The following is a 27189-nucleotide window of genomic DNA, read 5'->3' on the forward strand; positions in this document are numbered from 1 at the left end:
ATTGTTACATTAGAGACAGCTCGCAGTATTTACGATGATTTAAACATTAAACGTGAGCTTTCTTTGCCCTGAGGTGAACAAATAATTGTTATAAACAGTTTAATATTCAGTTAATTCAATTTATTTTTTTATCCAGTGAGACAAAAGGACAAAACGGTCCTGCAGCAAATGTTCTGTCAGTATAAAGTATTTTTCATAAAATGCGTGTACATCAGGCACGTTTTCTCCCTGACACAGAGGCCTGAAGCAGAGCCAGCGAACAGGCCAACACTTCTATTTCACTGCTGAGTAGCTTTGAGTGACAGAGCGTCTTTGGAAAGATTCACTGCAGGGGAGAGGAGGTGAAGTCGCTTTATTGTCGCTTCATCAAAAGCTGCTGTCTGAACTGGGAACAAAGAGGGGGAGACTCAGTGGGGAGGCGAAGGGAGGGAGGGAGGGAGGAGGAGGAAGAGGAAGAGATGTGAAAGAAAAGTTTCACCTGCACTGAATCTCTGAAATGTTTCATCACAATCACTAAGTTTAAAATTTATTGGAAACCCATTCCATGAAGCTCTCTGCGTACTGTACTTGGGCTAATCTGATCACATGAAGTTTGGAGCTCTGTAGCAATTGACTGTGAAGAAGACCTCTTTGACCTCTTTGCACTATGCGCTTCAGCATCCACTGACCCCTCTCCGTCAGTTTACGTGGCCTAACAACTTCGTGGCTGAGTTGCTGTTGTTCCCAAACGTATCCATTTCGTGATGATAGAGCTGACGTTTCACTGTGGAATATTTAAACTAGATTTAGACTTTCAGTCCCTGCAGAGCAGAGGAGCTGCTGGTCTCCCTCTGCTCTGGTTGCACCAGTTGTTTGGCTTGTTGTGTGACTGTGACTTATATAAACACCTTATACTCACCCACTTTAGCGCAAGCTCTCCATTTAGATTTGCAGTAACATTTCTGAGCCACGTGGGGGCAGCAGAAACCAGCTGTCGATACAAATTTGTTGATGTCATAGCACGGCAGCGCTGACCTCCTTGTCATCGTTTCTCAGTTTGTTCAGATGGCGGAGAGTAAGAACGACACCGTCCTCCAGTTTTACTCGCCGAAAGTGAACAACAGCTTCAACAGCCAGTCTCTGCGGACCACCATCCACCTGGACAATGTGGTGGAGGAGCTGAAGGGCTTTGACTACCACCCTGACCCCACCTTTGACAACCTCGCCAAAAAGGTCATCACAGAGACCGGCATCATCATCGTGACAGTGAGGACGGACGGTCTTTGTTTGAATGTCACCTCTCGTCTTCTCCTCCATCTGCTTCACTCTGTTTTCTGTCCTCAGGGTCGAGGTTTCGCCAAGGCGATGACGGCCAGAGAGGCGCTGGCGTTTGTCGGAGACGCCCCCTGTCACGTTAACATCCTGCAGGTAAAGGCTTCTGAGTAGATTTACACTGGGAACATGAAGCAACATTCTGCAAAAATATGTAATATTAAAATAGAACGTGGTCACATTGTTACTCTTCTGTGTCTGTTCAGGACGATAAGCTGATCCTGGAGGCTCCTTCATCACAGCCCAAAGCAAGATCCAAGCGCCAGCGCCGAGACACAACCAACAACCTGCTGGACCTAGTGGTAAACACACACACACAGATGGTCACTTTGTGGTCTGCTCTAACACGCTCCTCTGTGACGATGAAGTCACAACAATCAGCAAAGACACAACTGTCCACAGGGGGCGCCAGACTGAGCAGGGAAACATACACATCAACTCGATCATCTGTGTGTCTCCCCCTGCAGGTGAAGTTTGGTCACGGCGAGTGGTTGGTGGGTTCGGTGTACTACGCCCGAAAAGATGACATTCCTCTGGCCATAATCATCCCTGGAGTCATTGTGCCGATGCTGCTCTTCATCGCCGTGTCCGTGTACTGCTACAGGTCCGACCAGGAAGACATGGATGCACACAGGCTGTGCTCGCTCTGCTGTGTTTTAATATGTCCTTTTGTGCCCTCTGTGTGTGTCTGTGTCTGTGTCTGTGTCTGTGTGTGTGTGTTTGTGTGTGTGAACAGGAGGAAGAGTCAGCAGGCAGAGCGAGAGTATGAGAAGGTGAAACACCAGCTGGAGAATCTGGAGGAGAGCGTCCGCGATCGCTGCAAGAAGGAGTTCACAGGTAGCTGTGAGGTCACATGACTCAAGTTTAACTCAAAAGTGTCGCACAGGTTCCGTCATCATCAGCTAGCTAAAGAAGCTGTTAACTTCCTCTCCGTTTCTCTGTCATCACTCAGACCTGATGATTGAAATGGAGGACCACACCAGCGACCTGAGCGAGGGCCGGATCCCCTTCCTGGACTACAAAACCTACACAGACCGGAACTTCTTCCTGCCGGCTAAAGAGGGCGCCAACGACCCCATGATCACAGGAAAACTACAAATCCCAGAAGGCCGCAGGGCCACTGTGAACCAGGCACTTAACCAGTTCTCCAATCTGCTGAACAGCAAAACGTTTCTCATCAACGTGAGTTTCAACTTTCCAGCTTCAATCACACAGCAACCAATGTGTTTGCAGAAAGTCATCACTTTTTCCAGTTAATTTACACCTTGGAAGTCTTTTAAAAAAAACACAAAAACATGGATACCACGATAGATCTAGGGTTTTTACATATGGGTCTAACATTTGGTATTATTGTTCCTTCAGCTCATTCACACGTTGGAGAGTCGCCCGGACTTTAACGCGCGGTCTCGTGGTTATTTCGCCTCCCTCCTTACGGTGGCGCTGCATGGGAAACTTGAGTATTACACGGACATCATGAGGACGCTGCTGCTGGAGCTGATGGACGAACACGTGCAGAGCAAAAACCCCAAACTGATGCTGCGGCGGTGAGACGGGGTGACACGTTGCCATATTGGGCCCGTACCTTTGAACGCTGGCTGACCTCTGTGTGTTTGTCTTTGTGTGTCTGCAGGTCGGAGACGGTGGTGGAGAGGATGCTGTGTAACTGGATGTCCATCTGTCTCTATCAGTTCCTCAGGGTAACACAGATCTTTTGTGCTTTTGTGTTTTCATGTCTTTTTGCTTCGATCTGTTTGTCTGGCTGCATTTCTTCTTCTTGTCTCAGCTGCTTCTATCATTTCTGTAACAAATTCAGAAAACTAGCTCCTAAAAACTGAAACTGGACCTGATTTTGGGGGAAGGGGTTTGGTGGTTACCATGGTGACAAGCGTCTGTGTTTCAGGACACGGCGGGAGAACCTTTATACAAACTCTACAAGGCCTTGAAGCACCAGGTGGAAAAAGGTCCAGTGGACGCAAAGATGAAGAAAGCCAAGTACACACTGAATGACACAGGGCTCCTGGGAGATGACGTGGAGTACTCTGTGCTGGTCAGTGAACACAACACACACACACACACACATCTGACTGCACTGTTTCCTGGTTGCAGCAGAATTTCTGATGTTTCCCTTCACATTAAGAAAATCTGCAATCCTTTGCATTAAATTACATTATGTAATAACTGTTACATTCCCTCTGATCCATGGAGCCGCATTATGTATTACTGTGAGCAGAGAGACAGGCAGGCAGAGAGACAGACAGGCGGAGAGATAGACAAACAGGCAGGCAGAAAGGCAGAGACAGACAGAAAGGTGGAGAGACAGGCAGGTGGAGAGACAGACAGACAGACAGACAGACAGACAGACAGACAGGCAGGCAGGCAGGCAGGCAGGCAGGCAGACGTCCTCCGACATGATGCTGCTGAATCCTGCAGTGTGTCTGTAACACACCAGGATGTTTAGCAGCAGACACACTCACAGCCAGGGACTGCACAAACAGTCAGTCTCAGTAGTTTGAATGTCCCGACAGTCTCTGAATGCATCAGTAGCATGTTGAGCTCCCATGTTGTCCTCTATTAACTGTTAACACCTGTGTGGTGAATGGTGTACTGATTCCTGTTGCTAAGTGACTGGTGTGTGTTTGTGGTGTCAGACTCTGCAGGTGTTGGTGCACGGGGAGGGACCAGACGTGACTCCAGTGAAGGTTCTGAATTGTGACACCATCACCCAGGTGTGTTCCTGTTCGCTCTCAGGTCACATGATTGATGCCTTTGTTTGTTTTTAATACTTAATATTCTGCTCCGCAGGTGAAGGAAAAGATCATCGATCAGGTGTACAGAAACCTGCCGTACTCTCAGAGACCGAAGGTGGAGAGTGTGGCTCTCGGTAAGACACAAACATCACAAGCAACACATTTCCTGTAATTATTAACAACATCGAGTTTCTAGAGTCACAGTTCTCTGAACTCCAGAAACTTTCTTTGAATTTGACTTTTTCAGTGTTTTTTTTTTATTCCATCACTGTTTCTCAGAGTTTTTAGGTGATGTTCAAACCTACAAATAATCCTTTTCTATATAAAATATAACCTTGGAGTGTATGTAAATATGAAACTTTATTGACTTTAGTCTGAGGTTTGCAGTTAAGTCTGTTATTTGGACCTTCAGGAAGGTCTCTGTGTCCTCAGCGATGGTGGACCAGACCGAGTTCAGGGTCATAACAGGAGGAGACTTTATTAATCTGACAGAGAACCTCCAGTTTGTGTTTTTGTAGAAGCTCCTGTATTTATAAAGCAAGCTGATGAATGAGGTTGACTTCCTGCTTTGCCCACAGAGTGGCGCCCTGGCTCCACGGGTCAGATCCTGTCCGACCTCGACCTCACGTCACAGAAAGAAGGACGCTGGAAGAGACTCAACACGCTCGCTCACTACAATGTGAGTTCAGGATTCTGCCTAATAAACTCAATAAACCCTGCACGCAGCCGCAGACACCGTTTATTTCATGAACTTTTTTGTGTTTGTTGCAGGTCCGTGACAACGCCACGCTGGTCCTGTCCAGAGTCCTGCACACACAGTCCTTCCACCAGCATCAGGACAGCCATGAAGAGAGTAGGTGCACACACACACACACACACACACACACACACACACACAGGAAACTCTCATGAACGTCTCTTCGTGTCTCTCCATCAGAAAACGCCCTGCTGGAGGACGACAACACGTTCCATCTGGTGAGACCGGCAGACGAAATCGATGAGGTGAAGTCAAAGAGAGGCAGCATGAAGGACAAGGCCATGACCAAAGCCATCACAGAGATCTACCTGACCCGGCTGCTATCTGTCAAGGTGCGGCGGCTTTAACTCGAGCCCTTGGAGTCTCTGATCTGTCCACGATGTTGTTAAACATTGAGTGTGTGTGTTTCAGGGCACACTGCAGCAGTTCGTAGATGACTTCTTCCGCAGCGTGCTGTGCTCCGGCTCTGTCGTCCCTCCGGCTGTTAAATACTTCTTTGACTTCCTGGACGAGCAGGCGCTGAGACATGACAACGTGGACGAGGAGACACTGCATATATGGAAGACCAACAGGTACACAACCACACTTCGTTTCAGCCGTGTTAGGCTGGCGGAGTACGACGTAAACTATTGGGTGCTGTTAAGCCTCTCAGTAAATCTTGAGACCATAAAGTGTCTCTGAGTGGGACTGAAACAGCCTCATGTGGATCTGACAGTCAGTTGAAGACTGGTGTGAGTTACTGACTCGATCTCTGTCAGCTCCTCTTCAAAGCTCCTCTGCACAGAAACCCTTACACACTGCAGGTGTGTGTTACTCTTCATCAGCTTAACCAGAGTGTAATTATGTCTTTGTTACTGCTAACGTAGGCAGCCGACCACATGAAAGCCTGATTTAATTGGCAGACTGTTATCAGGACTGATAAACGATGACAGAGCAGAAGATGAAGAAGAAGAAGATGAAGAGATTGTTTTTTTCCCTCAGCTTTCACACTGGCCTCGAGCTGAGCTGTCAATCATCAGAAAGACATACAAACAAGCCGGGTGATGAAATATTCATCAGCTGTGGTGAATTATTGACGAGGGTTACGGTCTGTGGAGGAAGAGATGACACAGGAATGAAGCTGCTGTGTCCACATTAGTAACTGTTGCTGCGCCTGCCGAGCGCCCAGATCCTCATGGGTTCAGCTGACAGTCATGATGCAGTTCAGCTTAAAGAAGGAAGCGCATCACGCTTCTGCTAGATTTTATTCGGATGTTTCAAAGTTCTGAAGGAGCCACAACGCATGTGTGCACATATGTGGAGAAAAAAATCAATAATGATCAATAATGAGCAGGACAGAGGCGCCAACATTATCCTGGACTCCAGGAGTAGACTTTGACATTTCCATCCATCTTCAAACCACTTATCCAGGGTCAGAGACACCCAGACTTCCCTCTCCCTGGACACTTCTTCCAGCTCATCTGGGGGGATCCTGAGGGGTTCCCAGGCCAGCCGAGAGACATAGTCTCTCCACTATGTCCTGGGCCTCCCCTGGGGCCTGCCCAACCTGGACACCTGTTTTTTACCTGTGTGTGTGTGTCTCTGTGTCCTCAGCCTGCCTATGCGGTATTGGGTGAACATCCTGAGAAACCCCCACTTCATCTTCGACGTCCACGTGACGGAGGTGGTGGACGCCTCGCTGCACGTCATCGCTCAGACTTTCATGGATGCCTGCACCAAGTCGGAACACAAACTCAGCAGAGTCAGTACAGACGGGGACTGTTTTAACACGTCGGGGGGGGGGGTTAGAACCCTGCTAGCAGAATTAGCTGTTAGCAGTGTGTGTGTGCAGACAGATGTCAGCAGATTACTGTGTTATAATCTGGATTATTCCCAGTGATATTCTGAATGAAGACTAACTAGATTTACTGGCCATAGTAAAATGAGAATGCCAGGTCTCTGGTGCCCTCGTGTGGACATTTTATTTTACTAAAATAAACCCCAAATATCTTAGACTGACATATCTAAGACTTGATGGAACAAGGCTGTCATTTTTGTTTTTAATCTCTCTGACTGCAGGAGTCTCCCAGCAACAAGCTTCTCTATGCTAAAGAGATTTCCACGTACAAGAAGATGGTGGACGAGTGAGTTGATTACAGAAACACAGAAAAGCAGCAGGATTCATTCTGACAGACGTCACAGATAATCTGTTTGTTCTGCAGTTATTACAAAGGCATCAGGCAGATGGTTCCAGTCAGCGACCAGGACATGAACACACACCTCGCTGAGGTGTCCAGGGTATGACCCCCTTCTGTGTGTGTGTGTGTGATCCTATAATATCTGTGCTCTTAGAAAAACTGCAGTATTTTGTTACTTCACAGCAACACACAGACAAGTTGAATACCCAGGTGGCCTTACATCAACTCTACCAGTACGCCAGCAAGTACTACGACGTGGTGAGAAAAGTCTCTTCATACTGACGTGTTTCATTTTTTGTACATGATCACAAACCTTTAAACCACAGAGTGAACAGTGTGTAAAGATGGACGACATGACAGTCGTGCAAGGTGAGTCCAAAACGTCTGGACCGCCCCCTGGTGGCTGGCTGTAGCTGCATTATAGGTCGTAAACCCAGCCTCCTCTGTGTCAGTGGATAAAGACTCGGACCACACTCGTAGTTTTGTCTCTTTGTATCATCCTGCAGGTCTTCCTATCTTCACACCTGCATGATCTCACAATACTTTCAGCTTGTTCAACATGATGTTTGTCCTCTGTAATGTCTCCTTCATCCTCTCTGTCCTGCCTCCCTCTTCTTCTCCTCCTGTTCAAGGTTTCTCCCTGTTAAAGGGAGTTGTTCCTGACACTGTTGAGCTGAAGGGGGTTCAGGCTCTGGGTCTCTGTCGCCTTGAGACAGTTCTGACTGTAGAAGTCATCTGTGAAGCAATAAATGTTTCAACCATAATATCAATTGTTCTGTAAATGTAGCTTTATTTAACTTGGTTAATGAATCTTTTTGCCACTAGATGGCAGCACAAGCAAGGTTTCCTGGTTTTAGTTACTCACAGTAAACAGCACACAGACAGAAATATCCACTTTGTAGATTTTCTTGTCAAAATAAAAATCACATATTTTTCTTTATTTTGTCCCTCAGATCATCCAGTCGCTGGATGAAGACCCAGCAGCTCAGAACAAACAGCTTACCCTCCGCCTCCAACAGGTTGCTGCTGCGCTGGAGAACAAGGTCACCGACCTTTGACCTCTGATCTCATGGGGAGGTCAGGTGGGAGGAGCTAACAACTATAAAAACACAGGAAGTTGTTTTCAATATAAGGACGAGCTTACGGACTCGACTGAATCTTTAATCATGGACTGAAGGAGGATCAGGTGAAGGGATGGAAACTGAAGCTCAGACACTTCCTTCCACTCCGAATCCAAAATGGCTGCACATGAGAGCTCTGTGAGATTATTTTTGTAATGGTAGACATTTTGGTTTGTGTACTCTTCAGATATTTCTGTGTTTGGCTTCACCACTACACAATTGTTTATGTTTCAAGGAAAAAAAAGTGCCACACGAGGACTGAAGAGTTAAAATTCTGGGGGGCAGAAGACAAGCATTTAAATGAAGTGATGAGACTCGGTCAGATGTTTCCTTTGTGGTACTTTGTAGAACTGAACTCCGGGTCTCTGGGTGCTTTGTGACCACTCGTGGATGTGGAGTGGAAGTGGCCTCTGATCCCTGACCTGTGGTCTTTCTTTTTGCCTTCAGATGAGCGCCAATGAAAATAATCAACCAATGAAAATCAACGACGGAACACACCACTGGCCAATCAGGGGTTTTGTGTTAGAACAGAGGAATTCAGGGTACGAGGGGTTAAGTTGAGCCCAAATATCATCAAAGATTTGTCCGGTGATGAATTATTTTTACTCTTGTGCAGCGGACTCTCTGCGTCACGTGACGTCTCTCTTTTGTGTTAATCAGGGTGCTTCACGTCATATCCTGTGCAGATATGTGTGTGTTGATGTTTTCACTCTGTGCTCGAATCATGACTGCCTAATCATGTCGTGTAAACATCCAAACACCTTTTTTTGTATCAGTGTAATTTCATATCGCTGCGTCTTCTTTTCTGACTTCCTGAGACGTCTTCTGAAGACAAACTTCACAAAGACTCACAAATAAAACTGCACTGAAGGTGGCGACGTCTTTAAATGTATCAGATCCACTTATATATTTTTATATCTATATCTGTGAGCTGCAAAAAGGCAGAAAATATCCAACACAGAATACAGATCATATTCCAGATTTGCAGCTTTGAATCTTGTAAATTGCTTAAAAAAGCGACAGAATTCAGTTTGAATATTTGGCACCTCGTCCTCTCCAGACTGAAAACGTTTTGCTATTTGTGCCAAATAACTTCAACAAACTGTGTGTGTGTGTCATTGTTGGACTATTGTTTGAGTTGTAACAACATGAACGATTATTCATGTGGTACTTTTCTAAAGAAGAAACGATTTTCCAGACGTCAGAATATCCTTTCAGTAATGCACCAGCTTTTCAGAGCAAACTTCATTGGCTTTTGGTATTTTAACGTTGTGTTGCTGCCATGAGAGCTCAGTCTCTAGAAAATATACTTAAAATAGAACGTATGTCCAATTCAAGAACAGTACTCTAGCTTCTTTCTGCCTTCTGTTTTGCCACCAGCGAGTGCCTTAAAGTGAAGAAGTGACAGTCGCTTTGGAAGGAAAAGCCAAAAGAAGGAGCACACGATCACGTTTGTTGTTTAAAAAATGGGAGCTGTCACTTTTCCCTCCTCCATTCATTGACTTAGCAGATTGTTTTTAGCATTTAAGGTACAGTGTGGAACTTTTGTCTCCCCCTTCTGGCAGACAGACAAGTGTATACCTACAGCTAAACTCGCCTGGTTGGTGGCAGCATACACTGAAGCACTGGCACTGTTTAAGCTAAGCTAACCTAGCATGGAGTTAAGAGTGATGCAATGGTCATGCTGGAGTACATTAAAGAGCATTTTTTATTTTCTCAAAGTGATGGTAGCTAGCTGGCTAACGCAGGCTAGTGTCATTCATCTCCATCGCTTATGTTGGAGACACCAGATCTGCACTAGAAACCACCGACCTGGTGTGCTGGTTTGTTTTGCAAAAAAATTGGCAGTAAAATGTTAACAGTGTAAAAAATATGCTCCACATTCAAAAAAGACGACCTGTGTGTGTGACACTTGATAAATTGGTTTTAATGGGGGGCTAGTGTGGCTAAAGGAAGCTGTTGTAATGTCTGGATAAAGGATCAGCTCTGAGCCTTCACTGTAAGTAGGTTTATTCGGTGTTCAGTGTTTTTTATGACATGAAGCGTATTTGAAGAATATTTTTGTTTTGTGAGGCACATGTTGAGGGCCGTTTTGGGAGTTTTTGAATGTTCTAGGAAATCACCCCCTGGCACTGATGCTTTTAGCTGCATCACAGGGGTTCCACATGTGTGTTTCTACATTGTATAACAGTTTGTACATCCAATACCAGTTTGCCATTGTTTATTCTTGTTTGTCGTAGGAAACAAATGGACTGCACCAAGTGTAGACTTTGAAATGGACACAGCACTACCAGTAACCAGAGCTGGTCTGAAGCCCAAATCAGTGACTCTTCTGAGGAAGTGGAGGAGTGGGCTGAAAGATCAAGATCAATTCCAAATATCCAATAAAAGATGTTTTTACACACCAGTGTCTTTAGCGTAGATTCCTCTGTCACACCTTTTGGTGAATAATTGTTTTTACTTTCCAGTAGACTTTAAAAGTTATGTGAAGACTTTTTGGTAGCATGTGGACCCTCTGCTGGAGGAGGAGGAAAATTAAACAAATATCAAAATCTGCAGTTCCAATATTGTCCACTTGAGGGCTGGCTCCAAGTTAGTCAGTCCCCATTGACCTTCACGTTAAAATTAAACTATAATTTACATTTTTGAATGACTTCCTGTTGCCATCTTCAAATCTGTAAATTAAAAACACCAAACAATACTTCTAACATTTTATTCAGAACATAGAAATCTCTATAGATATTCTTATTATTTAAAGAGCTCATAGAAAAGTGTCTTAAAATAAAATCTGAGCATCTTAACTGAACAAATAATAAATAATGAACCTCTGTTGTATAATTTCCTTATTTACTTTCTTCAGGGAAACTTCCTGGAAAAAAATATTTGTGACAAATTTAATGACATATCAAATAAATTAGAAATCATCTTTCTCTCAGAACAAAGCCTTAACCTTAAAATGACACACCAGTAAAATAAAGTGTTGCTGGATGTTGTTAAAGGAACAGTCCAACATCTATCTGAAAACTGGTAACTGCTCACTTAAACTGGAGCTGGGCTAGTCTTTGTGCTAAGCTAGCATAAACATCTGCGTGACCCATGAACAGATGTGTCTCATCTGAACAGACGCAGGGTGAGAACAGGAGAACAGATTAGGGAGAGAGCAGAGGGTGAGGGCATGCCTGTCGTCTTAGCTGAGATAGGTGAGGACGACAGACTGGATTGGCAGCCTGCACACCGGGCACAGCTTGTTCCTCTTCTTTAGCTTCCGAGCACAGACGTAGCAGGACATCAGGTGCCCTGTGCGCCCGTGGACGATGCAGCCGTTCTTCGGCCGGGACTGACAGATGAGACAGGGGTCTAGGCAGGAGTCCGGTAGACGCCACTCGGCCGACACGCTGCGCTCTAGGTCAGGGACTGACGCTGGTGGCTGAGAGGATGACGGGAGGAGCTCCTGGGAGTCAATAGAGGAGGCGTGGGAGTCAGAACTCCAGAGCTTCTCCTGGGAAGAGGAAGAAGGCTGGGAAGAGCAAAAGAGTTCCTGGGAGTTGGGTTGGGAGTTAGGAGTTGGAAGAGAGGAGGCGGCGTCGGACAGACATGGAGACTGGATGGGAGTTTTCGCTCTTTTCCCGTCTGGAACATCAACTCCTTCATTATCCTCGACATCAGAACCTTCAGGAGAAACAAACCAATCAATCAAATCCATGACAAGATGTGCTGATTTCCCAAATATCGACACAAACTGAACTTACCTGGAGTGTCTTTGGCAGCTGCTTGGTTGGTTGGCTTGATGGGCAGGGCTTTAAGAGTGAAGGGGGCGGACTCCTCAGGCAGCCAATCCTGACGGAGAGTCCAGCAGCGCAGACAGTTTCTGGGCAGAGGCGGGTTCAACTCGTCACACTTCGCACAACGCCAGTAATCCTGAGAGGGAACCACAAAGATATTACCAAACTTTACCAAACTTTACCAAACCCAAACGTGTCTGTGTGTTGTGTAACTGCAGACTCACAGCTTCAGTGATCTCTGTGTCTTCGTCAAAAGAGTCATCGTCGTCCTCTGCCTCAAAGATGGTGACCTCATAGACCTGCAGACAAAGAGGCAGGCTGAAAACAGGAGCTAAGGTTTGCGTTGTTTGTGTCGAAGATGTTCACTGTTTGTGTCGTTTACCTGGTCGTCTGCAGAAAGAGAGGCGTCATCTTCATTGTAATCGTCAGAATCAATAGACTCCACCTCGAACTCCACACTGAAGTTGTCACTATCAGAGTCTGAAGCCGCGACTGTGACCTCTGACCTACCAGACTAAAACGCACACACAGCACATCAGTACAACACCACAGCAACAAAATTCTGAGTGTGTGTGTGATGCCCACCATGCTGTGTGAGTCTGATGACTGACTGCTAGGTCTACCTCCCAGTCCTCCAATCACACACCAGGACAGGCTGTCATCAAAGGTCAGTGAGTAGCTGTCAGACCTTCTCCTCTTCCGACCCTCCTCTTCCTCACAGTCCTCTGCCGACTCCTCCTCATTTTCCTCCCCCTCTCTGCTGTGGGAGGGTCCTGAAAAGACCAGGTGGGTTAGGATTTCATTCATGCCATCACGGACTTCCTTTGTGTGAAGTTTAACAGGTGGAGGAAGGAGGAACTCACCAGGGTCACTGCTCCCACGGCTCCTCCTCCTCCGCCGCTGTCTCCTCCTATCTGGCGATGAAGAGCGACTCTCAGTGTCTGCCTCCTGGAATCACAAACAACTTTGACACTCAAAAATAAGCCTCAATATCATTTGCTATTTTTATTCCTTCTTCTTGTTTTTGGGTGTAAAATCTCAGCAGCTGTTTTAATTTTTGTGTATTGTTTACTTCACTACCGTATTTTGCGGACTATAGGTTGCACCGGAGTATACGTCGCATCAGCCAAAAAATGCGGAATGAAGAAGAAAAAACCATATATAAGTCGCACCGCACTATTAGTCGCACCAGCGGGCCAGCGTAAATCACTGCGTTTTTAGCGTAACGTTCCATGAACGTGCGCGTCACTTATGCTCGGAATGCAAAGTGTGGACAAGCTGGAGGTGAAGAGAACCATCAGGAGAGGGACAGAACAGCTACCATGATATTTGTAATGGGAACAACTTAGCAGGGACCACAAGGCTAACTAATTATATATTTTAATATATAATAAATAAGTCGCACCTGAGTATAAGTCGCATACCCAGCCAAAGGATGAAAAAATCGCCACTTATAGTCCGGAAAATATGGTACTTACTTGAACCTGTGTGTGTGTGTGTGTGTGTTGAATTAGTGTGTCTCACCTCTATGCTCCTGTCTGGCTGGCTCTGATCATGAGGTTCACTTGTGTTTGATGTTGAGTCTAAGAAAAAAAAAAATCAAAATTAAATGGAGGCGATTCAAAACATAATTCCTTCACACATACTTCTGTTTACACTTTAAAGGTACAAAGAACACCTCTAACTTGCAAATACACAATCAGTACTGGTGTATGCACTGAGAGAGAGATGGTGTGAATCTCTCTGAATCCCTTTGAGAACATGGTGTAATACTCTGCAGCTCAGTGACGGCATTCAACCACAACTCATAATGTGATATAATGTACACAATGTAGACAGTATTACACTTCCTGAATGTAGAGAGAGGTTCAGTCTTACCCGGACTCTTCACAGCTACCAGGTTCTTGGTGATCTTTGCAAAGAGAACTCTGAAACATAAAATGTTTATTGTTACTGAAGAAAATACATACGGACAGAAGGTGTTTTTCCACTGCAGGAACGTTTGACAAAAAAACAACAGGCCCCTTTAGCTTCAGGATTTTCACTGTAGTGAGTGATGTAGAAAGACAGATAAATGAATAAACAATCAGATATTGTCTGATTTTGGGCTGTCCCTGATGAAAGATGACCATCACAGGAGAATTGTGACGATATCTTTGATCGTGGCTCTAAAACGGTGGTCTTACGTCGCACTGTGAGACAGGTTTAACGACGGCCGGTGTCAGCTTCTTGCAACCAAAGATAAGCCGAGAAAATTCTAACGGTGTCAGAAATTCAGGATGACTGTCTCACAGTGTGACAGCTGCTACGACCTGTCACTCCGCATCCATATCCTTCTCCTCCTCCTTGCATGTTGACGTACGCCATACCCTGAGATCGCCTGCGATTCAGTAAATGGTCATCGTACAATCTGCAGGCATCAAACTTGACGTTGTTCCAAAGTTTATTAGATTCACGTCCACCTTAAAACAGCCCGTTAGTTCCTGCAGTGGAACAGCCGCCTGTGCACTTGAATTAATGACTGACTCACCGTGGCTCTTTAACAGAGAAACTCTCGAGTCCCAGCACCTGCCCCAGTGCATCCTGGGCACAGTGGACGATATGCTGCTGCTTCTGGTCGTACAGCTGCTTCTGCATGATGTACTGACCGAGGTAGAACATCACCTAAAGGAAGACGGGCAGATGCATCATGGGAGAGTCAACAGTGCTCAAACTGAAGCTGGGAGACATTCTGACCCCCTCTGTTTAACGGCCAGTGTAGACAAATTCAGCAATCGTCACACGTAAAGTTTTTGTGCGTTGCTCTACACAGCTGCACCTTTCAACTAAATCACACAGCAGGTTTCCTGCACTGATGGCATGCCGTACCTCCTTCATGGTAAAAACTTCTTTTGTTGCTCCTGCATGTTGCAGCAAAGAACAGAACTCTACCTTTGGTCTAACCTGAACACAAACAGAACAACATTCAGTCAGACACAGGCTCCAGTAACATCCAGTGATATCCAATGAGTGTAGCCGTCTTTACCAGTTTGTTGTCATCAGTAGAGTCTGTGTTGAATTCCCTGTTAGCAGACATCTTGAAGGCGATAGTTTCTGCATACAAACACAGCAGATGATTATAAGAAAAGATCATCCCAGGCCTGAAGTACTGAGTCACATGTCAGACTGACTCGCCTACAGTCAGACAACACAGCAAAACTCTTATTTTTCTGCTTTGAAAGTGCATTTAGCCTCAGCTTTGATGTGAAAAATCCACTGACAGCTAAGAGTTCAGCTGCCACCCAGATGATTTTACTTGAGCAAAGGTCAAATCAGCCGCTCCAAAAATATCAGCAAATCAGATTCTCTCGGAATGTTTTTAAAAGCAACCATTGATCAAGTACAACATAAACCTAAATAAGAGACATGTCTGCTCCCATCCTCAGTCTTACTGTTCTCAATCAGCCCCTTAAGGCCCACTCTGTCCCTGTTTGTGTTCAGATGTGCAGTCAGCTGATGATCTGTCACTAAGAGTTAATTCAACTGTCCAGTAGTACAAAAATAACAAAATAAAGTCTACAAAGTGCAGCATGAAACCAGAAGATTACTTTAGTACTAACTCGTCAAACTAATCATTATGAAACGGCATTCAGCATTCTGCAACTTATTACTGAGCATTTCATGTTTTCTGAAAAAAGATAAAATAAAAATGAAATAAAAACACAAAAACAGCTCTTTCTCAGCCAGACCGAACAAGAAAATGTTACATCTGAAACTCTGGGATTACATTTGCTCATTTTCAGTTCACATTTAAGAAATTTGAACCAACATAAAAATGACTAAACTGCAGTTTGATAGAAAATTGAACTTTTACCAGACTAGTACTTATTACATAAACAGTTTAAAGTACTAATGTGACAAAAATAAAATTCTTACCAGTATGTAACGAGGTAAAAAGTGTCAGCCAGCCATTCTGTGCAAGTAAAAAAGGATAAAGTGCAGTCAGAGTGAGTGTGGCAGAAGAGCAGCCTCTTATAGACCTGCTCAGACATGTCAGGACTAGACCAGTCTAAGTGGCCTTGCCTAGCCTAACTGGGGCCTATCAGGACTACAGACAGTCAGGCTGAGTCAGCAGCAGCCTGCTGTATGTTCACATTTGAAGCAACTGTAGCAGCTGATTGAATCATACAACAACATGTGAAGACATGCCGCGACTAGTCTACTATGACTCACCTGTGTATAATTACATAACCACACTAACCAGTGGTAACCAGGGACAAACTGGGTTAAACCATGTGTGTAACCTGGTTACAGAGCTCTGTTCTTCAAGCTTTTGGGAAGCAGTCTGGATACTAACACCTAACTAGTTAAATACTAACTAGACACCATGAACAGGCTGAGCTCAGTGACCAAGCAGAATATCCTGACCTTGGACACATGGGGTCACCTGACATGACAGCAAGACTGCCTGACATTTCCAAGATGGGCTGATTGCCACAAAATGACTGAAACTATCACGAATAAAGGAAATTAAAATACACAAATATCATTACCCAAAAAATAACACTAAACATTTTCATTTGACCAACAACAATAATTTAAATTTATAATTGAATGCAGGACTTAAGCTCCATATTAGGTAAAGTGCTGTGTGACAAATCTAAATCTAAATATTTTCATTTTTATTAAGATATGAACATAAAACAAATATGACAAGCATAAAAACACACCAAAATAAGCAAAATAAGACGGACTTAAAATGTATTTTTTTGCAGCCTGGCAGAAGGAATATAGTATAAAAAAATAAAAGCCAATTTTCAACAAACTGAATAAATATTTGCAAATATAGTTAACAACAATATTCACCTAACTAAATGCACATACAAGTCAACTCACTTTTAGCCAAGCTATGTTTTCTTGTTATGTTAATAATCCCTTCAACATACATTGTTGGGTTTTGTAAACAATTCCAACTGTACATAGGAGTATAGTAATCGTGAGTCAGCTGCTGCTCAACTGTTGCCGTTACGACACTCACATGCAGGGTTGATATGCCCGGACATGTCTCCAGTCTCCCTCCCTCCCTCCCTCTAGCTCTCTCCCTCAGTTTCTACAAAACCCACACTGAAGCCGTTCGTCCCTTCTGGATGTGTTAACTATACTTTCACGAACATCAGTAATAAGGAGAAACACCCCAACTCTCTACTCTTCCTTAAAAATTACGTCTTAAATTTAAAGAAGCGTCTGACACTTGTGACAAATAAAACCGCGGAGTTAGCTAGCTAGTACGAGCTAATTAATGCTACTTTGGTACGTTAGCCATAAAGCTAAGACAGAACGCTCACTTATAAATTAATCGTTACAGGAACCCATTATTACATTCTAATCACACTTAATTACAACGAACACTTCATAACACAAAACTAGTTATATTTACACGATACTATCCAGCTATAAAACTTTATTAGGGTAAGCTAAACGAGTTGCATGTAAACTTTAACGTATTAATTTAGAGGCTAATTAAATATGTCCAACTTAAGGATTTAAAACTTTCAGGAAACAAATTTAGCGACTTTACTCAAGCTGAATCTACATTTTAGCGAAACTAAATGCTTTAAAATTAAATAATTAAAATATACGACTGATGTGTATCGGTGCCTGTCGTCAGGTCACCTCGTCCAGAAAATCAGGAAACCCCGAGGCTTCGCGGCCTGCTAGCATGATGCTAACCTCCTGCTATCTTGCTATTGTTACACAGCAAAAAGCTCACACGTAATTAGATTCAATAATCGTTTACATACCTTTTAATTTGATATTCGTTGAATAATAGCCCACAGCGACGTGTTTACCTGACAGTTGCTGCTGCTAAACGATTTGTTTACTGCTTACTTCTTATTCGTTTGGCGCTCCTGCTGGCCGGAAGCTGACACTTCTTCTTCTCTTGTTAAATAACTGTAACAAATCTATCAAGCAAGACATTATAAACAAATTCGTCACCTACATTTAAGAGTGCATAGATATAATTATATAATAATAATAATATTCGCAATAATAATAATAATAATACAATTTAAATTTATTTCCATTACAATGATTTAATTGATTCTGTGGGACTCTAAAATTGCCTGTAGGGGGCAGCAATAAGCCTTTTGTGCGTCTCATCTGCCGCATAAAAGGCAAGAGTAAGAAAGGAGGAAGCGCGAATGGATGACGGTTGTTGAGGTAATAATACAAAAACTTGTTGCGGTAAATTACCGCAACATTACTGCCAGTAATGTCTAATCTACTGTATTTGAGCAACTTGATCAACAAGCAGCGAACTGCTGCTGGAGTGTTTAAACAAACTGTGACCCAGGAAGAGGAAGAGATCGACCTGGAACAACGACTGCTAGATATCATCCTGAAACCAAAAATAAAGTTGCACAGAATATGTAAGTAAGCATGTTATAGCCACTCAAACCAACGCACACACCAACTAACAACACACTAATTTCCTATCATCACATTCATGTATTTTTTGTGTTCCTTACATTCTACAGCTGTCACTCAACAACTTAGCAGGAAGAAGGAGATTGTGGCTGACAAGAAACTCAGGAAAACCAGATTGTGCCAGGCCGAACCCCAGATTGAAAAGAAGAAGGGACATCTCAGGGTGCAGAAGCGAAAGAAGAAACCTCACACAAACAGTAACGATGTACATAAATCTCTTGTTTCAGAAACTGGTAGAAAGTCTGCAAAATGTGAAATTTGTGGGATATCTTTTCGGTTTCAATCTGCACTAAAATTACATTACAGAGCTCACACAGGTGAGAAGCCGTATTCCTGTGAAACATGTGGAAAGCGTTTCAGTCAAACAGGCGCTATGGCTTTCCACATGAGAACACATACTGGCGAGAAGCCGTATTCCTGTGAAACATGTGGAAAACTTTTCAGTCAAAATGGTGCTTTGACTCTCCACAAGAGAACCCACACAGGCGAGAAGCCGTATTGTTGCAGAACATGTGAAAAAAGTTTCAGTCAAAGAGGCGCTTTGGCTGTCCACATGAGAATCCACACAGGTGAGAAGCTGTTTTCCTGCGAAACGTGTGGAAAACGTTTCTGTCAAAATGGTGCTTTGACTGTCCATGTGAGGACCCACACAGGCGAGAAGCCGTATTCTTGTGAAACATGTGGGAAGCGTTTCAGGCAATGTGGCGGTTTGATTGGCCACAGGAGAACGCACACAGGGGAGAAGCCATTTTGTTGTGAAATATGTAAGAAAGGTTTCGCTCAGGTAGCTCAGTTGATTTCCCACTTGAGTAATCACAAACTTTAGTCCTGACATGTTTGTGAAAAAATGGGGACAAACTTGTAGACAGTTTGAAGTATTTGTGTGCATTAAAAGTAGAATTTTCAGATTTTATTTTATTATATTTTATACGCTGTATATTTATTTTTTTTCCTTCAATCTGATGTTTTTTTTTTTAAAGAAGTAATGTTTGATGATTCCATTGACCTTGTTAATTTAAGAGGGAACGATTTGCTGAAGCTTCAAAGCTTTGTTTTAATAAACCTTGTTTGAACATATTTTTCAGTGACTGTTATTTAAACTGATGGATTAAATTATAACTGTCCTATCAGTTTAAGAGTCCCCGACTAGAAATGCGGACCAAAGCAAACTATAATATAAACTCAAATTGTTGTGATGATAATGATAAAAAGTATTTCAACTAGATTCATTTGGTCTTCACCTTTTTAACTATAAGAGTATTCCTTCGATCAGACCAGTGGTTTGTGTTTTTACATTTACATGTTTCGACTGCTTCCTGCAGTCTTCTTCAGAAGTCAGGGCTCTAGACTAACTTTTTGCACTGGTTGCACCGGTGCGCCTAACCTTTTTTTCTTGGGTGCACTGGCACCGCATCACACATCACACATCACACATCACACAGCAGTTTGTTTTTTAATTGCTGTCCATATATTTTATGGATCAGGCCTTAACTTGACACCTATCCTAATGCAGAAGTTCTTTTAATCTTCTCTCATCATCTGCAGCTACATCTACTTTTTACCTGACGGCCTCGCAGGGCTGTAGCCAAAGTTTTAAACATACTGAGGTCCAAACATTGATCTCTAGGAAATATGAACAGGCTTACACACAGGTCAGATAACACTGTCCGTCAGACCTGCTGTTCAGTCTGTTATAATGCTACGAGCACGTCACGCCCCCTCCCTGAACATTACCGGCTTGTTATCATTACTCATTCAGGTCAACAGCAAATTAGCAAAACCCGCATAGTAGCAACAAATCCTCCTCCTCCGCTGCACAAAACATTTCAACGAGCCTCCCACGTCAGAGAGTCTAAAGATACCGACAGACCTGAAAAGTCTCTGAAATGCAATGTTTGTGGAAAATCTTTTAAGCATCTGTCCCAACTAAAACATCATCTGAGGTAAATATGTAATGAATGTAAAAAAAAAATTTGGTCGTAAAGAGAATTTAAAAAGACACATGAGAAGCCACACAGGGGAGAAGCCATTTACATGCCAATTATGTGGGAAAAGTTTTGGTTATAAAAGTAATATCACTGAGCACATGAAACTCCACACAGGGGAAAAGCCGCATTTTTGCAAAGAGTGTGGAAAATGTTTTAGCCATGGCCATATTTAAAATCCCACATGAGAACCCGAGCAAAGGTACACTTGTGACATGTGTGCAGAAAGATTCCTTCTCTGTCAGGAATGAGGCTGCATTTAAAAAGTCACTCAGATGTGAAGCAGCAGCCGTGCAAAGTTTGAGGGAAGTATTTCTACAGGTATGATTCTCTACATGAGAATTCATTATACACATGCTGAAAGGGTTAAAATATTAGAAGAGTGGATTTTTGTGAATTGTTAGGTTAAAAGTCACATTTGTTTTGTTTCTTAAGAGAAATTGACTGAAAGAAAAGTTTTTTATTGAAAAATCCTGAAAATGTCAGGATGGTCTGATGTGTATTTGTTATTAATTTCTCTTTAGGCTTTCCTTTAATAAGGTTCTCACACATTCAGCAGCCCACTCACCCTGTAATTGTGATGCCAACGAACTGTAGGTGTTTTGTAAACGGTGCTGTTGAAATGTGTTCTTTTGAAAAAACTTTCTACGATAAGATATATCTTAATTGTTATTGTTATAAATAACTCCATAAAAAAGTCCAACTCAGCAGAGTCAGCAGTGTCTTTGTCAGTCTAAATCCCCACAACATTGTTTGTGTTCCTATCAATGTTAGCTGCTGGATTTTTAGGAGTAACAATAAGAATCAGGTGTTTATTTTACACCTTATTTCATTGTTTACATGATTGCTACGTCATCGCAATGAACACAAACGTCATTATTTTAGTGATTGATCAAATCATGACCAATTTGGGACTATAAAACATAATTCAGCTGTATCTCAGTGCCTGATCACTCATCTGAGGGTGAAGTAGTGGATTTTTATTGGTGGTTGAACACTAAAATAAAAGGAGCAGCACTGCTACAGGAAAAAAAGCTTTTATTACAACACCAACATTTAGAAAAAACAGCAGTGATTCAAACACTGCTTCATGGCTGCAGTTCGTAGCCCAGCGGGTCGAGTCCTCGGTCTAACAGCGCGAGCGACGACTCCCTCAACTTTTGCAGGAACCTCCTCAGCTCCTCTTTAGAGAATACCTGAAAGTGTGGAGAGAGTGAGGTGGTGTGAAGCAAACCGCCATCCCAAACAAGCAGGAGTTGTCGCACTGGAGAGGTGTGGTTACCTGGTAAAGACGGTGCTGGTCAGATGAGATGATGTCGGCCAGTCGCAGCGCCTCCTGGTGTCTGCCGGAGCTCTGCAGCACGCTGAGCAGAAGGAAGCTGAGGCGGGGGAGACACAGAGAGCGCAGCGCCACCATCTGGTGGCTGCGCTCTGTATCCTGCTCTGAGTCCTGAAAACAAACGGCGTGATGTTTCCGTCACATGAAACTATGCAGCCTGGTCATCTGTCTCTTTAAACAATCACCTGTCTGTTGTCAACCATCCAGCCGCCGTCTACGAACAGCAGCACATTGTAGATTCTCTCCTTCACGTCTTCAGTGAGGACATCCAGGCGACTGGACCAAGCCGACAGACAGGTCTGACACACGAAACAACAAGTCAAGCCAACAAGCGAACAAACCGTTCAAAACTACAATCATGATGTTTGTACAAACCTGGTATTCCTTTTCTTTCATCTCATTGGCTACTTGCTCTGTAAATTTGGCCTCGGGAGCGAGCATCGGCTTCTGTGGCGCAGAGCTGCTGTGGCTGAACCAATCGGTGAAGGCTTCATGAGCTTCCTGTATGGCCATAAAAGAACATTTCCTGACTGATCTGTAAACAAAGCAGTAATGCTGTGATGACAATAAGAAACACAGACCAGGTAGGCTCTGATGCACAGATGTTCTCTTATGGCGTTTTCGTCCTCAGCGGGTGGGGGTGTGGTCTGACCTTCCCCTGACCACTGGCTGTAAATCTCCCTGATAGAATCCTCTGGAACTTTAGAGAACACGGCCTTGGCTGCATCGTGTTTCTGCAGGGCTGCAAGAGAAACAAAAGACGAGTCAGTCAGCATCTGTGGAACTCCAACAGAGAAACCAGGAGCAGCAAGTCCCACAAAAGTACCCAGAAACTTCCTCATGATACTGTTAGACTGCTTCAGGGCCTCAGCTCGGTGGGCAGGGTCAAACAGTAGCCAGTCGATAACGTCAATCTTTCTTTGGTCCTCCTATCAGAGAATAGCACCAGAAATAACTTGACGTTTCTCAAGCATGAAGTTTTTGAAGACGCCATCATCGTTTGGTTTCTACCTTTGTCGTTCCCATCTCCAGCGTCTGGCTGTGGTGCATGAATTCGGTGTCGTCGCTCTCCCTCACCGTCTCCACCACCAGTTTGGTTATCGCAGAAACATCCAGACCTATGCAAACATACCCAATCAGCAATCTGGTTTGTGTCATTATACTGACGTCTGTGTGTGGCATTTTTCCGTCTCACCGGCATCAGTAGCAAGCTGCAGACAGTGGGGGCGGAGCTCCGGCTGAGTGACAATCTCCAAGAAGGCAGCGTACTGAGTGGTGGCGACCTCGACTGGGAGCTGGCCAACGTAGCTTGCGATGAGGTTGGTCTGCTGATCCCGGATCAGAAGGGTGATATATGCCTTCAGCACATCGACACAGACGTCCTCCTGAGGAAGAGAGACATGGATGCTGAAAGCAGCGCCCTCTGCTGGACTACATCACACTGCTCAAACTGCTTTTCACCTTCAGTGCCAAACCCAGTGAGCGGAAAAACAGCACGAGGTGAGTCATGAACCGTAGCAGGTGGGAGGGGAGGGGCTTAGATGCTGTCAGCCAATCAGAAAACTCTTCCATCAGACCTAATTGAGACACAGAGAGTCTAAGTCTTTCATTCTTATTATATAATACGTGATTCCTCTTCCTGTTTTTCTGTCTTACCATCCAGGTCTCCCAGGATGACGAACTTCTGGATAATGTGGTAATGTTCTTTTGTCTCCTCCAACACTCTCTATGCACACACACACACACACACACACACACAGGAGAACTCTGGTTTAATTTAGGTTCTGTTTTTTTAGGTTAGGCATGTTAGCATGAGCCCCACCTTCGTCTCACAGGCCTGAAGTTCCTCAAACACCTTCTCCATGGTCCAGCTGTGGCAGGAGACACATGGTAAAATGATCAGATGCATTTTTACTCTACTTTTGGAATGTTTTGACTAAACTGAGCGTACTTGGCCTCCAGGTATTCTCGAGGAAGCGCCTCTGTTTCCTGGTGTGCCATACCAGAAGATATGAGCTCCTTCTCCACCAGAGAGTCCACCATCACTCTGAAGTATGCCCATACACAGTCCTCCCAGGACTCGCACACTGCCAGGAGCTGACACAAAGAAACACGCAAATGGTAAGTGTATATCACCTGAAAACATCCACACACACACAACATAGCAACATAAAGAAAAGCTTTACCGGTTTGAGGTTCCCACTCAGGCTGGCATAGATTGCTCGCTCATATCTGTTTAACTGCTCCTGAAACACACACACAGTTGTAGTTTTTCTGAAAGTTTCTTATGTGTGCTAGTGTGAATGTGAGTGTATGTGTGGTGTACCTCTTCAGCCATTCTCCAGCAGCAGGCCTTCCATATTCCTCTGTGTGGGTTTCCTTCAACAGGCTGCAACTCTAAACTGCCTGCAGAGAAACAGATGGAGGAGGCATACTTTGGTTTATACATGTATTTAAGTGCAGTAATTGGAGGAAAAGAAAGAACTGTCAGCCATTAGAGTTTTCCGAGTCCGAGTTTTCAGTCTCTGAATGTGTCGTGTGTGATGTAAAGTTGAGTTGGAAAAATCGTGAAACTGGGAGTCGTGGTTTGAAGTTACCCGAGTTCATGTTGGGATCATGGTACAGCTTCCAGCCTTCCAGAGTTGCTGCTCTCCAGGCCTGACCGCAGCGTTTACACAGCCTCTGAGCCTACACACACACACTCCATTTTAGTATTTGTCTAACAGTTCATCTTCTGTCTTAAATGTTGTAGGCATAATTTAATTGATCAATATCAGTCTCCTGCCTGCTCCCCTTTCCCCTCTATGTCTCTCTACCTCGTCAGTCATTCCTGCTCTGATCAGTGTGAACAGGTTCTTCAGCAGGCGAGCATCGTCCTCTCTGTCCAGGTTAGCCAGGGGTCGCTGCTGCCGGAGAGGAGCATCTGGGTCCTGAATATACACAAACACACTTTTTTTTAAATGTGTTCAGATGCATTTGTGACAATACATTTGTTTCCATGGTAACAAGCTTTACCAGCTCTGTGACCAGAGGAACGGTGAGGGCAGTGCCACTCTTCCTCCTCATCTTTAGCGCAAGCAGGGTGTTCTCCCTAAACACACACACACACACCTGTCAGTGGTGATTTGACTACACACTTAGAAAGAAAAACAGGCGCCAACTCACCAGCACACGTTCTTTGCGTAGTATTCTATGTTATCAGAAAAATCTCCAATCTGATCTTTGGCGATGCTCTCCAACCAGTCAACAACAAGCTGAAACACAGAGCAGACAGTCAATGAAGCACCACCCTCCTCTGACAAAAAAGTGTGTGTGTTACCTGACTCTGTCGTATGATGGCGTCCCGCTGGAAAAGCTGCTCCACCACAATCTTCTCGCTCTCACTGGGAACCTAAAAACACACAACACCAAAATCGGTAAGACAGCAGCACAGCACCTCTTTACTGCAGCTTTAAGAGTCTCATGAAGTGTCACTCACAACCATGTCTGTGATCATGTCTTCTTCCAGCGCCAACTGGACCCGGTCCCTGCAGAAACAGATGGGTGATGAGTCAAAGATAAACAGACAGAAGCTCCGCCTCCTTCAGACAAACGGGTACCTGTACAGGGAGGCCATGAGTCTCCAGGTGCAGTTCTCCTGCTGTAGCAGCCAGCGGACTCCAGCTGTTTTACTGTTCTGACCCGCTCTGATAACCACTGACTGCAACACGTCCACCTTAACCATGAGCGGGGACGGATAAACATGTATTTTTTAAAAATTTTCTCTGGGCAGAAAAAACAGCCAAACAATCAAAACGATTACAACTTTTCCATCCAACCTTATCCTGGCAAATTGTCTGATAATCCTCCAACAGCTCAAACACTGCAGAGGAAGAGTGCTTCTGAAAGGATGCAAGGAACTCTGGGAAAAGACTGGCTGCCGCTGAGGAGTTTAGAAAACACAGCATTATCAGAAGCTGGAATCTACCACTGCAGAGTGGATGTGGGTGCATTTGTTTCACTCACCGGCCTCTCCTGGGTCGTCCTCCTTCAGCAGGGCTGAGCTGAGGTTGGCGGTGTCTTCTCTGAAGAAGCTTGTGTTTTCCAGCTCAGAAACAGGAGAGATATACAGGCTGTTGGTCCAATCACTGTCATCCAGATTCTACACACACACACACACACAGTTATTTTGTGATAAAGCCAGTTAAGGCCTACATCTCACAGTCAGTGTGTTTTTGCCTCTCACCAGACTGCTTAGTGCATTTCTTGGTGTGTGCGTGTATCGTGGTGTTCGGAGCACTCCTGGAGCCAAAATGGAGGAAACATCCGGAACCTTGGGAGTTACTGACAGAAGAGACACGGAGCGCTTAAATATTAGAGGATAATCAATTACCTGCTTTGTATGATGAAGTCTGAGACTGTGTGTCCTACCAGCCTGCCTGTACAGTGAAGCAGGAGTGTTCCTCAGCAGGGAGCGGGCCGGTGTGACTGCAGAAACAACAGGGCTGCCGGGTGATGGGACTGAGACCAGAAGTCAAGAGAACAACGGCACTGACAGTTCTGAGAGTATTAGTCAACATTAAGAGAGGAAAGATTTTATGTTTCCGCTGGGCACACTACTCAAAGTAACACAAACACACAGGATACAGGCCACCTTCTTCCTCCTCCTGCGAGCAGCGACTGTTACCTCATCATCTCGAACCACCGGAGATGGGAGCTCACTCTGACCCCTGTAATATAAGGAGAGATAGGAGTAAAGACCTGAAAAATGACAGTGAGACATTGACAGTCGTTTCAGGGGCCGACTATACTGATCTGAGACAGCTGTGGGAGAAAATCAACAATAGCTTCAGAACCCTCTTAAAACATCTGCTGCTAGTATATCACATCTATAGTAGAGCAGTACATAGACATTTATTAACGATAGCTTTACGTAACAGCTAGCTTATAGTGTTAATGACTCAAATAACCACCTGCATACTGTCATCAGCGTCTCTGATTCAACATATCAACAGTACACGAACTAGTGATTAGCCGACTGTTAGCATCCGCATTGATTATGAACGGCGGCGTTAGCACTGTTAGCACCGTTAGCCCAGGTTAGCAGAGTGAAGTCATCTAAAGCGGACTAGCCAGCTGATTAATAAGAACAGAACCTAAAGTGCGGACACAGAAGTAAACAAACAAAGAGTGCTAGAAGCGGGAACGTTTTTAGACTTTTATAAAATCACATAGATTACCAGTCCATGGTGGTGAGCTGTCAGTTCCCGCTTCACGAGGTTTGACCGAGCCTCCTGTGTCTTCTTCTACTTTTATTTACCGGCAGGCTCATTGCCCTTTGCTGCCTCCCACCGGTGAGATGACGCCATTTTTACTTTTTGCAACAACTTAATTAAGAAATCAAGAAATCAGAAGTCATGGTTCTAAGGTTTTTCGGTTCATCCTGTACTTTTTTCACATTTGTTATCTGTTTTTCTGTGTGTATGAGACATCCGCCCTCCTCCACGGACCGTCTCCGCCCCT

At 44.3% G+C, this 27189-nt stretch overlaps 4 protein-coding genes across 6 annotated transcripts in view; 2 read left to right on the plus strand and 2 right to left on the minus strand.

The window, feature by feature from the left end:
- The window catches only part of LOC114432157 (plexin-B2-like), a 112472-nt gene extending 101955 nt beyond the window's left edge, over positions 1-10517 (plus strand). For both annotated transcript variants that reach the window (XM_028399988.1, XM_028399987.1), the window contains exons 24-43: positions 1036-1245; positions 1324-1407; positions 1518-1613; positions 1779-1915; positions 2048-2148; positions 2264-2493; positions 2674-2855; positions 2942-3008; positions 3212-3358; positions 3960-4037; positions 4114-4192; positions 4637-4737; positions 4830-4911; positions 4996-5147; positions 5227-5387; positions 6409-6556; positions 6874-6938; positions 7017-7092; positions 7176-7250; positions 7946-10517. In XM_028399988.1, coding sequence (XP_028255789.1) covers positions 1036-1245; positions 1324-1407; positions 1518-1613; positions 1779-1915; positions 2048-2148; positions 2264-2493; positions 2674-2855; positions 2942-3008; positions 3212-3358; positions 3960-4037; positions 4114-4192; positions 4637-4737; positions 4830-4911; positions 4996-5147; positions 5227-5387; positions 6409-6556; positions 6874-6938; positions 7017-7092; positions 7176-7250; positions 7946-8050 — 2376 coding nt within the window. In that variant the 3' untranslated portion in view covers positions 8051-10517. The remainder of the gene's footprint in view (positions 1-1035; positions 1246-1323; positions 1408-1517; positions 1614-1778; positions 1916-2047; positions 2149-2263; positions 2494-2673; positions 2856-2941; positions 3009-3211; positions 3359-3959; positions 4038-4113; positions 4193-4636; positions 4738-4829; positions 4912-4995; positions 5148-5226; positions 5388-6408; positions 6557-6873; positions 6939-7016; positions 7093-7175; positions 7251-7945) is intronic.
- Positions 10518-10811: 294 nt separating this feature from the next.
- Positions 10812-17814, minus strand: mdm2 (MDM2 proto-oncogene). Of its 2 annotated transcripts, XM_028399989.1 has the most exons (13): positions 17676-17813; positions 15811-15847; positions 14921-14988; positions 14764-14838; positions 14426-14559; positions 13774-13823; positions 13420-13478; positions 12759-12843; positions 12481-12668; positions 12278-12409; positions 12120-12194; positions 11863-12031; positions 10812-11782 (listed from the first exon to the last, which is right to left on the minus strand). In XM_028399989.1, exons 3-13 carry the CDS (start codon positions 14969-14971, stop codon positions 11301-11303), a joined length of 1500 nt encoding a protein of 499 aa, XP_028255790.1. In that variant the 5' UTR covers positions 14972-14988; positions 15811-15847; positions 17676-17813; the 3' UTR covers positions 10812-11300. The 2 variants fall into 2 exon arrangements, with proteins under 2 accessions (XP_028255790.1, XP_028255791.1); XM_028399990.1 differs by lacking the exon at positions 15811-15847 and having other exon boundaries at positions 17676-17814.
- A 248-nt stretch (positions 17815-18062) lies between these two features.
- Positions 18063-19367, plus strand: LOC114432159 (zinc finger protein 239-like). Its single transcript, XM_028399991.1, has 2 exons — positions 18063-18305; positions 18414-19367. Exons 1-2 carry the CDS (start codon positions 18149-18151, stop codon positions 19187-19189), a joined length of 933 nt encoding a protein of 310 aa, XP_028255792.1. The 5' UTR covers positions 18063-18148; the 3' UTR covers positions 19190-19367.
- A 2002-nt stretch (positions 19368-21369) lies between these two features.
- nup107 (nucleoporin 107) lies at positions 21370-27136 on the minus strand. Its single transcript, XM_028399309.1, has 27 exons — positions 26907-27136; positions 26314-26396; positions 26098-26187; positions 25913-26010; positions 25693-25828; positions 25506-25609; positions 25287-25402; positions 25166-25214; positions 25007-25078; positions 24853-24941; positions 24703-24778; positions 24504-24617; positions 24285-24375; positions 24014-24093; positions 23874-23933; positions 23639-23784; positions 23510-23558; positions 23344-23413; positions 23149-23264; positions 22883-23072; positions 22699-22805; positions 22514-22616; positions 22269-22429; positions 22063-22188; positions 21873-21986; positions 21631-21798; positions 21370-21544 (listed from the first exon to the last, which is right to left on the minus strand). Exons 1-27 carry the CDS (start codon positions 26912-26914, stop codon positions 21437-21439), a joined length of 2724 nt encoding a protein of 907 aa, XP_028255110.1. The 5' UTR covers positions 26915-27136; the 3' UTR covers positions 21370-21436.
- Positions 27137-27189: the final 53 nt, after the last annotated feature.

The sequence above is a fragment of the Parambassis ranga genome, chromosome 2, assembly GCF_900634625.1.
Source record: "Parambassis ranga chromosome 2, fParRan2.1, whole genome shotgun sequence".
Classification (NCBI taxonomy): domain Eukaryota; kingdom Metazoa; phylum Chordata; class Actinopteri; family Ambassidae; genus Parambassis; species Parambassis ranga.

What these genes read in the sequence shown, in the direction of transcription:
- mdm2 (XM_028399990.1), bottom strand. Translation starts at nt 14,971, where the DNA reads ATGTCTGCTAACAGGGAATTCAACACAGACTCTACTGATGACAACAAA. An exon ending in TTCTCTGTTAAAGAGCCACG is followed by an intron (nt 13,824 to 14,425) that starts GTGAGTCAGTCA and finishes TTTATGTTTCAG; the next exon opens with AGTTCTCTTTGCAAAGATCA. An exon ending in GGTAGCTGTGAAGAGTCCGG is followed by an intron (nt 13,479 to 13,773) that starts GTAAGACTGAAC and finishes TTTTTTTCTTAG; the next exon opens with ACTCAACATCAAACACAAGT.
- LOC114432159 (XM_028399991.1), top strand. Translation starts at nt 18,149, where the DNA reads ATGTCTAATCTACTGTATTTGAGCAACTTGATCAACAAGCAGCGAACT. An exon ending in AATAAAGTTGCACAGAATAT is followed by an intron (nt 18,306 to 18,413) that starts GTAAGTAAGCAT and finishes TACATTCTACAG; the next exon opens with CTGTCACTCAACAACTTAGC.
- nup107 (XM_028399309.1), bottom strand. An exon ending in GGACGACCCAGGAGAGGCCG is followed by an intron (nt 25,610 to 25,692) that starts GTGAGTGAAACA and finishes TAAACTCCTCAG; the next exon opens with CGGCAGCCAGTCTTTTCCCA. An exon ending in TTCCTCTGGTCACAGAGCTG is followed by an intron (nt 24,618 to 24,702) that starts GTAAAGCTTGTT and finishes GTGTATATTCAG; the next exon opens with GACCCAGATGCTCCTCTCCG.